The sequence below is a fragment of the Dysidea avara genome, chromosome 10, assembly GCF_963678975.1.
Source record: "Dysidea avara chromosome 10, odDysAvar1.4, whole genome shotgun sequence".
Taxonomy (NCBI): domain Eukaryota; kingdom Metazoa; phylum Porifera; class Demospongiae; order Dictyoceratida; family Dysideidae; genus Dysidea; species Dysidea avara.
In genome coordinates, this window is record NC_089281.1 from 29,222,007 (window position 1) to 29,232,358 (window position 10,352).

Sequence of the window (10,352 nt, forward strand, 5' to 3'; positions counted from 1 at the left end):
CTTCATCGTCCCTACTATACAGTACTATCATACTGTATGATGTAACACTCGAATCTTTCAGGCATGTATATAAAACGATCCAGTGGTTACACTCATATCGGCATGGGCGGTTAAACACCTGGCAGGCTAAACAGACGACTGTGGCTAGGCAGCAGGTATTGCTGCAGCTAACTTTGCTATAATAAATGGATGAGTCCTAAAGATATCATGGAAAAGTTGAGTTTTAGCAAACTGCAGGAATTTACAAGTGTTTCAATGCTATTGAGTTGTTTACAGACTTATTACAATGTATACTAAAGACCTAAAGGGGTAAGATTCATAGTGGCTAATCTCATGTTATCTGTATAATGTGGGTGTGGTTCGTATTCGAAAATGTGCCAAATCACTTGTGTATGTGCAATAAGACTAGTTCTCACCTTCAACTAATGTTTCCCAACTTGTAGAATAGCAAGGATAAAGAAATGCTTCCACCTGAGTGCTTCTTGTGACCAAACTCCAATTCGTGATAATAGCCATGCGAGCATTAATTTATTCCCATAATCGATTTTAGTCTGAGCTTTTATAAAACAAACAGGGCAGTATCGCTACTTTGTGAGTTAGAGGGCACTATACAGAGAATACCTTAACCACGGGGTAATATGAGATATATACAATGGCAGCTTCCTTAGATTTGCCCACGTAATTAAATTGTAATACTCTAATAGAGTGCATATTCTTTAAGGGGACTTCTAATAGAACACACAGAGAATGTTTTAGAATTTCCATTGATAGATCGTAAACATTTACTATATAGTATTTTTACTATAAAGTATACATAAAGTAGAAATTAAGTGAGGAGAACAGCCATAACAACAGCTGATACAGCAGTGGCTCATTTGGGTGTTGTGCATTTAGGACAGTTGCACAATGTAGTCAATCACAAAATGCTGCTGCTAAATTCTTGTCACTTGTCTACTAAATTATTTTGTACCACAATTTACCATTGGTGAACTTTCATAGTACAGCATCAAGGAAAAATGGTGCCAGGCATGACGAAACATGTCCCCATAATTAATTATTATCATGAAAAGTAGAGTAATTTTAGTCATATTCTACACATTACATATGCAAAAAAGCTATCAATCTGAAATATGGTACAAACTACAGATAATTCACACTTTATTCTTGTGATAGATAACACCTGAAACTACTGGTATGCTACCTGTAAAATGACACCTTGTACTGTACTGTACAAGTGATAAGAAATGGGACACACAGAAAGACAATGGTAAGTCCAATACATATGGAGTGGTATGCTAAAAGGTATATATCGAGACAGAGTGACATCTGATTGCAAAAAAAATAAAGCCTGTAATATTAGCCATTATTGAGTCTTATGGTACTTTGCGTGGGCGAGATCAAAGGAAAAGTGTATTTTAAATTTCATAAAGTACACTTTCAGCTGGCCAACAGTGCTTAATGACCACAAAGAGTGCTTTATTGCACCACAAAGAGTGCTTTATTCATTCAATAAAGCATTCTTTGCGGTGCAATAAAGCACTCTTTGTGGGCAATAAAGCACAGTTGCCCACGTGCCTTAGTGCAGGCTAATAGCCTGCGGGGCTCACGCCAGTACGACTAATCACCCACGCCGGTGAAGGCTGATAGCCTCGCCGCGCTGAGTGATCAATCACCCCAGCCAATACGAATTCTACCACTGGATTGCTTTTATAGACATACCTAAATGCTTCGATGATGGGTGGAAGAAGGTAACGTTGCTGTTACGTTTGTTAATGTAAACGGACAAGTCCTGGAGATATCACGGAATTATTTCACTGTGACTCACAGTAGAATTGATTGTGGGTTGCGAGCAAAACCTGCCAAAATACGCGATGAACGTCTATCATGCCAAACTATGGTGAAATACGTGTGAGTTACTTTGTTAAACTAGTTCGTGTGCGTTCAGGCTGCTAATAGTTTGTGCAATGCATGTTAATTACGAGTCCTAGTGTATGGTGAAGCTACATGACTAGAAAGTTCCATAAATCATTTAAAGCATAGCCTTGCTCGTGCTATATGAAAATAAAGTACTCGGCGCTTGGCCTCAATGCTAATAAAGCACTCGGCTTCACCTCGTGCTTTATTAGCATCTCAGCCGCATGTCTCGTACTTTATTTTTCATATAGCACTTGCGGCTATGCTTTAACATATACATATGTGACTGAAGGAATCAGTTAGTTAGCCAGTGTCAGCAATATTTTCAGAAACTCATCAAAAGTGTTTTGGGTGGCCCTGAAGGCAGATTTAATTTTACCAATATTGTTAATCGCCATGAAGGAATGGTAAGGCTATTTCTGATGGAAAAATGCACAACCTCTATGCTAAAGTACTGTATGACAAATAGCTGAATCATAAAACTTTTACAATCTGGTAACTAAAAGATAAGGGGAAACACCATCTATTAGTTTCTGCAGCACTTCTTTTATATGGTCATAGAACCCAGCACATATATCAGATAGACACATTATTTCATACATAATTTCAAGCAGTATATATGCATATCTACTTTGGTCATTTCAGCATGGATATAGAATAAGCCTAAATGATGACGTAATAAAGGCTGAATCCATACTGTAAAACATTTTTTTCAAACTATAACACTTCTCGGCGACCTTATCTTGGACTTGGGTGATAATGTACTGGGCTTTTCCAGCCAAAATTATCTCCCTAAAACCATAGATAATGTATGTCACATGGATTGGAAACGCCCGTATTATTTACATAGTGATGTCATGGGCTATCCTCGTTTCGCTGAGCGTAAACTTTATGGCCTTGACAGGTGGAAGATTTTGCTGTTCTTGTAACCAGCAAATTAGTGTTTGTTGTTTACAGCTGGGTCATTTGCCACCTACACTAATTGGAGGCGGGACTGGGTAGGGACGCTGGAGAGTAGTAAACAACAGCGTAAGAAAATTCAGGTTCAATGGTGAAATATGGTGTTTCAAAACGGTTGTGCAAATTTCCTGAAGAAACAGAAAGTGTAGCATTGTTTCTTTGCTGCTGTTTACACCACTTGTAGCAGGTAGAGTGTACTAGGCTAGCTAGATATTCACTGCTTCGCTGTATACTTCCACTGCTTCGATAAAACATCTGAAAACAGGCACTACTTTGTGCTATTGTTTAGCTCAAGCTGAGCAGTACTGCAACATAAAATTTATTTCAATGTATCACACATTTCTTTGGTTGTGTAAATGCGGTGATGAGAAGTTGGCTAATAGCACTGCTGCTGAATTATCAGCTGGTGCGTACCTGCCATTGTCACCTGTCGCAAACAATTTTCTCCCAGTGCCCACAGACATGCTGTGTTCTTATTCAGTACACAACGCAACACAATAAACAATATAAAAGGAATGTCCACACCTTTAAAGTGGCCTTCAAACAAGCGAGAGAAAGCCAAACAGCCACTCAACAAATTTCCCAATGTATTGGCGCACCGTAACTAGGATAGGAAAATAATTTAATGGGCGTTTCCAATCCATTAGGAACGCATACATTATCTATGCTAAAACCGGTCTCAATTTCCTTCATGACAGCTTGGCAGCATTCATTAGGCACAACCAAGCCCCAAAATGTCTTCAGTTAAACCCCAAACCCTTCCAAAATGTTTCTATGGAATATTTTAAAAATTTAATTTAACAGATTTTACACTGACTGACTAACTAACTGATGCCACCAGTCAAGCATAACTCGACAAGGGTAAGGCTACAGGCTTGATTTCTTCACTGTTTGACGTTGCTTCTTCCCAAGATGTGCCTTTTCGCAAACCGCAGTACATACAATACACACATCATGGACTCAACGTTACCCTCCAGTTCTTTTCGCTGACAATGCAAGGTTTCGATTCATGATAGCGTGATACAGCTTCCCTGTGGCTATGTTGACTAATCGCCCGTATTTTCCATAGTGACTGGCAGAGATGCTTCTTGTACTGTTCTTCATTTGTAATACTGTTTAACAGGTGAAGCATAGCTGATAATGGCCACCTCTCTTTCCTTTACGTAATTCATTGTTGGGGAAAATTACTTTTATGACATTCCTGACGCCATTCTTGCAGTATGCGCATTTGTGTTATAAAAAAGTAAACAAGCAAGTAGAAAGAAAAATTAGGAATTTTCAAATTAGGCATCAAAGAAAAAAGTAGTGAAACAAGGAATAGCTAAAAAGTGGTGGGAAACAAGGAAGGTTACTTATAGCTACCTGCAGATAATATACATACTAGTAGACATTTAATCCCTAATTTAGTCATGGTTATAGACTGAAGTTTAGGGATTTAATGTTCACCAGTATATCTGCAGGTATAGGCAACCTCTCTTGTTTCACCACTTTTTAGCTATTGCCTTGTTTCACTACTTTTATCTTTGATCCCTAATCCAACAAATTTTTCCTTCTACTTGTACTGTGGTCATTTCATAAGCTTATCACCTAGACAACAATTTTAGCAATATGTATGGACATACAACTTAGTTTATTCTACACTGTTGCACTATTGTACACATCAATAAAATCTATAGCCTTTGCTACAAACTACAGTTGTAGCTATGAGGTTATTAGTAGGTATCACACATCACGCTAGTTGATAAAATGACATTACCAAGTCATATTTCTGAACATCGTTAGATGCAAGGTTTACAATGTGTCCAATAGATAACTGTCCAATGGTGGAGTGGGACAGATGCAAGGTCTGAATATAAAGAAAAAAATTAGATGTAGATATACAGTGTTTGATGACTACAAAATATCATACCTAGTATATATGAATTTGTGATACAGTAATACAGCTAATGAAATGAGTAGCACAATATGAGCTAGTGAATACTGATATACCAAAGTACTCTAATAGAGCAGTTAGCAATTGCTCTTAGTCACTGTTTAAAGTTTGTAAAAGGTTTTGGAGTGAATTAGCATCAGCTGATAAAACTCTTTTGGCTAGTTACAAGTATTGCTTGCAATAGGAGGACTATATCCTATGATCATGTCAGCATGATTATCATGATCATGTTGAGTAGTACCATGGTATACCATAGTATACTACTATTCATGTACAAAGAGTATACCTTTTCATAAATAGCTGCAGTAAGCAATATCCTGCTTTTCATGCCAGTTGAACCACCAAGGAAGAATACCCAAGCATGAATTATGGATAATGTTAATGAGGTTAAAGTTATTCCTGCTGCATACAAATAAGCATTTCTGGTGGCTACATTTATATCTTCTTCCACTAAATCCACCAAATTGGTATCATTAGTTCTCCTTAGTAGAGACAGTTCCTCCTCCAAACTATTCTTCTCACAGAAGTATTGTGACAGGTGCCCCACTAGTACAGCTTGACCAATAGCAAGTAAAATCTATCAAGTATTACAGTTATGTATTGATTTCATAACTGGATGATCTAACCTCAACAAGAAATAGGACACCATATACCAGTAATATTCCTTTGAAAAATTGAAGCAAGGCAATCCATAGCCGTGGTTTTCTACCTCTTTGTTTCTGTTGCAGTTCAAAACTCCAATACCTGTGTGAGTCAAATGTACCATATACATGGAACTGGTTACACATTGTAGGAAAACAGCAAATACATCAGAGGTGTTTTCTACATACTCAGACTGCCTCCCATCACATTATATGTGAATTGTTATGACCCATTGACTGCTTTGTTTTCATTTTAATGCTTATAGAAACTGTGTATTTGAATAGCCTAGCCATAATTCAAATTACAAATAGAGCTATAATGTATGTAACATGATAACGTACAATGGTATCGTGATAGTAAGGATTGCTTGTGTCTTCCTGTACTGTAAGACTAATCTTGAATTTTTAGGTAAGCTATTTGCAGTGCCACTGGTAGGCAATCAGGATAGGTGGAGGAAGGTAGAAGATGGCCAGAGGTCAACACATAACCACAAGACTCAAACACAACCTTGAATCCAGTAAAAGAATTCATGACCATATGTGTAGGTTGGGTACCATCATACACAAGTTTGCTAATGATTTTGCGCTTTATGCCTCATCACATGATGGTTTTCAAGAATTTGCTTTTTCTTTTATTTGTGTAGCAAGAGGTTGGGGTTTGACAGTGAACCTGATCAAGTCTAAGGGCATGTTGGCAGAAATTGGGGCTAACATGCACTTCTGCTTTGTCTCCAATCACAATAAAAGAGGTGCTGTAGACTTGGTGGAGAACTTTCATTATCATTAGTAATGATGGGAGTTGTATGCTGAGTTGTCTGGGTGGCTAGCAAAGGTAGCTAGGATGTTTGGTTGCCTATGTCACTCTATCTTTGCCAACAAATCTTTGTCACTTGGAGCTCATAGGTGTGTTTATCTTTCTACTGTAGTGGCCACCTTGTTGTATGGAAATGAACCTTGGCTGTGAAGGTTGATCAGACAAGGAGACTAGAAGTGTTCTACAATTGTTATGTAAAGGGGTTTCTCAGCATTAACAGTGGAAGGATCACATCTCCTCTGAGCAGTTGGCTATGGAATTTGGAATGTCTGATGGGGAGGGGGGGTTGGTGTGTTCCTGGTGCAGCACCATCTGTACTGGTTGGAACATATGACAAGGATGAACAATGACCATTTGCCCAAGCAAATGTTGTTTGGAGAATTTTTAACTACTATGGCCAAAACGTTGCAGTGGAGAGATGGAGTTTTGAGACAAAGGATAGGGTTGGGTGCTCTCAGTTGGTATGATGTAGCCCAGGATTGCTCAAGATGGTATGATTTGTGCCAAACTATCACACCTGGAGGAGATCCTACTGTGATCACTGGCTGCATGTGGTTGTGGAAGGTTTTATAGATAATCTGGAGACTTAACTCAACATCACAAGTACTGTGCTGGTCAACCTCCTCCAACACAACAGACAGAGTTCAGGTGTGGCAGAAGTTTCCATTGTACCTAGCACCAGCAATACTGCTTTAGTTAAGGTCCAGTTCTATGGATTCAGTATCCAGCCGATAAGGTGATAAAGGTGTGTGTGTATGTGTGCGCATGTGCATGCGTGCGTGCGTGCGTGTGTGTGTGTGTGTGTGTGTGTGTGTGTGTGTGTGTGTGTGTGTGTGTGTGTGTGTGTGCGTGTGCATGCGTGTGTGTTGCCTGAGTACACGTACAAAGGTAGGGGAGACATTACTTTTTGAAATCTGCCAGTAGTTTCTGAGATTTCGCTCCTTCTGGAACAGCATATAGATCTTCTTGCTTGAGCTCTCGCCTATATCCAGTCCAGATTAGTGGCTCCAACCAGCTGTTGACAACAATGTCAAATACTTACATATCATGAACCATGGAAATGTTTCATAATAGAGATCGCCTATGTTTTTTCCAAAATCCTAATAGAACAGTCACTAAACACCACTTCAGAAACCTCAAAAGAAGCCTTAGAAGTTAAATTGGAAGAACTTTAGGTCCACTAGCAAATATGAAGTCAAAGGATATGATAAAAGTACTATTTTGAAGAACTGAAATCTGCCATTTTGCTCATCATGAACATGGCAATGGTTCATAATAGAGATCGCCTATGTTTTTTTTCCAAAATCCTACACCTAAACACTACCTAATCCTACACCTAAACACTACCTAATCCTACACTTAAACAGTACCTGAGAAACCTCTTCCAATCTCAGAAGAAGCCTTCAGAAGTTTGAGTCCACTAGCAAATATGAAGTCAAAAAGGACTTGATAAAAGTATTTTTTAGAGAGCTGAAATTAGCCATTTTGAGCCATTATATGTCAGAAGCCATAGTATTTTGCTGACCACAGCATGCTATACACTGTCTGTAGGTGGATATATATATATATGTACCACTCTGCGTGGGCAGTTCAAAGGCACCGCCAGTGCCATAATTTGTATATTGCACTGCTGCAGACCGCAGCGAGTGCATTATAACTTATAACGCACTGGTTGCAGTTTTGTAGACCACAACGAGTGCATTATAAGTTATAATGCACCGACCGCAGTGCAATATACAGATATTGCACTGGCTGCGGTTTTGTGCAGCATAGCACAAGTGCCGGTGGCGAAGACCACTACGACACCTCACCTAATAGGTGGAAAGACACTTCACAGATCACTCGAATTCTTTTATAACCTGACATGTAAAGGTCGATTGTGGGCCATAACGTCACCAATACGTATAATGTTTTCAAGCATGCAGCCAATGGCGATTGAAAAAGCCAACGCGGGTGGTCACAACTCTAGTCTACATATATGAACGTACTTATACACCTTACTAGTCTGGTGCCATCTTAGCCCAGATTAAACTGTAGTCTACTTCGACAATGACTCAATAAAACAAATATATTCTAAATCAGTAATACTAACCTTTATGTTCGATTGTGGGAACCAGTTTTGTCATGCCACCAGATTCGAGTTTAGCCAGTGTAAATAGTAAGAATTAGACTAGTATCGTTTAGTAGTTAGGTTTTGTTTACCTAAACCGTCTATTTAGCTGCTTTTTTCGCTCGAGAGAATCACTATGGTGATTAGTCTGGTGCTTAGTCTATATGGCACGCTGGCATACTGAGCAATAAATGATGAGAGTCGAACACCAAATGCAGGTTAGTGATATAACCCATAGCGTACTAGCTTTCAATATCTCAGGTGGCTGCAGTACTGCAGGGGGAACATCATTGCAACATCTGGCTTGGTTACCCACAATCGATGTTAGAAACCTGGCCTTTATAAGTGTTACAGCTGTCTTGTGAGACTCTCCCCACCTATTAGGTGAGTGGTACATAACAGTTATACAACGTGCACTTGTGCTCTGCCTGTATAAACGCACTTGCCTTTGGGCCTAACGGCCCTCAGGCTCGTGCGTTTATATCAGGCAGAGCACTCGTGGCCATTGTATAACTATATAATATGTACCACTCTGCGTGGGCAGTTCAAAGGCACCGCCAGTGCCATAATTTGTACATTGCACTGCTGCAGACCGCAGCGAGTGCATTATAACTTATAACGCACTGTTTGCGGTTTTGTAGACCACAACGAGTGCATTATAAGTTATAATGCACCGACCGCAGTGCAATATACAGATATTGCACTGGCTGCGGTTTTGTGCAGCATAGCACAAGTGCCAGTGGCCAAGACCACTACGACACATCACCTAATAGGTGGAAAGACACTTCACAGATCACTCGAATTCTTTTATAACCTGACATGTAAAGGTCGATTGTGGGCCATAACATCACCAATACGTATAATGTTTATAAGCAGCCAATGGCGATCGAAAAAGCCAACGCGGGTGGCAACAACTCTAGTCTACATTTATATAAACATACTTATACACCTTACTAGTCTGGTGCCATCTTAGCCCAGATTAAACTGTAGTCCACTTCGACAATGACTCAATAAAAATATATTCTAAATAATACTAATCTTTACGTTCGATTGTGGTAACCAGTTTTGTCATGCCACCAGATTCGAGTTTAGCCAGTATGAATAGTAAGAATTAGACTAGTATCGTTTAATAGTTAGGTTTTGTTTACCTAAACCGTCTATTTAGCTGCTTTTTTTTGCTCGAGAGAATCACTATGGCGATTAGTCTGGTGCTTAGTCTATATGGCACGCTGGCATGCTGAGCACTACATGATGAGAGTCGAACAGCGAATGCAGGTTAGTGATATAACCCATAGCGTACTAGCTTTCAATATCTCAGGTGGCTGCACGGTACTGCAGGGGGAACGTCATCGCAACGTCTGGCTTGGTTACCCACAATCGATGTTAGAAACCTGGCCTTTATAAGTGTTACAGCTGTCTTGTGAGACTCTTTCCCCACCTATTAGGTGAGTGGTACATAACAGTTATACAACATGCACTCGTGCTCTGCCTGTATAAACACACTTGCCTTCGGGCCTGACGGCCCTCAGGCTCGTGCGTTTATATCAGGCAGAGCACTCGTGGCCGTTGTATAACTATATAATATGTACCACTTTCACACCTCACACACTGCCTTAACGAGATATACACACTGCTACCAGTGCATATTATATAGTTATACAACGGCCACGAGTGCTCTGCCTGATATAAACGCACGAGCCTGAGGGCCGTCAGGCCCGAAGGCAAGTGCGTTTATACAGGCAGAGCACGAGTGCACGTTGTATAACTGTTATGTACCACTCACCTAATAGGTGGGAAGAGTCTCACACGACAGCTGTAACACTTATAAAGGCCAGGTTTCTAACATCGATTGTGGGTAACCAAGCCAGACGTTGCGATGACGTTCCCCCTGTAGTACTGCAGCCACCTGAGATATTGAAAGCTAGTACGCTATGGGTTATATCACTAACCTGCATTCGCTGTTCGACTCTCATCATGTAG

At 39.9% G+C, this 10,352-nt stretch overlaps 1 protein-coding gene across 1 annotated transcript in view; it reads right to left on the reverse strand.

The window, feature by feature from the left end:
- LOC136236270 (ATP-binding cassette sub-family C member 4-like) overlaps nt 1-10,352 on the reverse strand; it is a 34,636-nt gene that overhangs the window by 14,370 nt on the left and 9,914 nt on the right. The window contains exons 2-5 of the mRNA XM_066026402.1: nt 7,167-7,277; nt 5,434-5,551; nt 5,094-5,384; nt 4,631-4,720 (exon numbers count right to left, since the gene is read on the reverse strand). Coding sequence (XP_065882474.1) covers nt 4,631-4,720; nt 5,094-5,384; nt 5,434-5,551; nt 7,167-7,277 — 610 coding nt within the window. The remainder of the gene's footprint in view (nt 1-4,630; nt 4,721-5,093; nt 5,385-5,433; nt 5,552-7,166; nt 7,278-10,352) is intronic.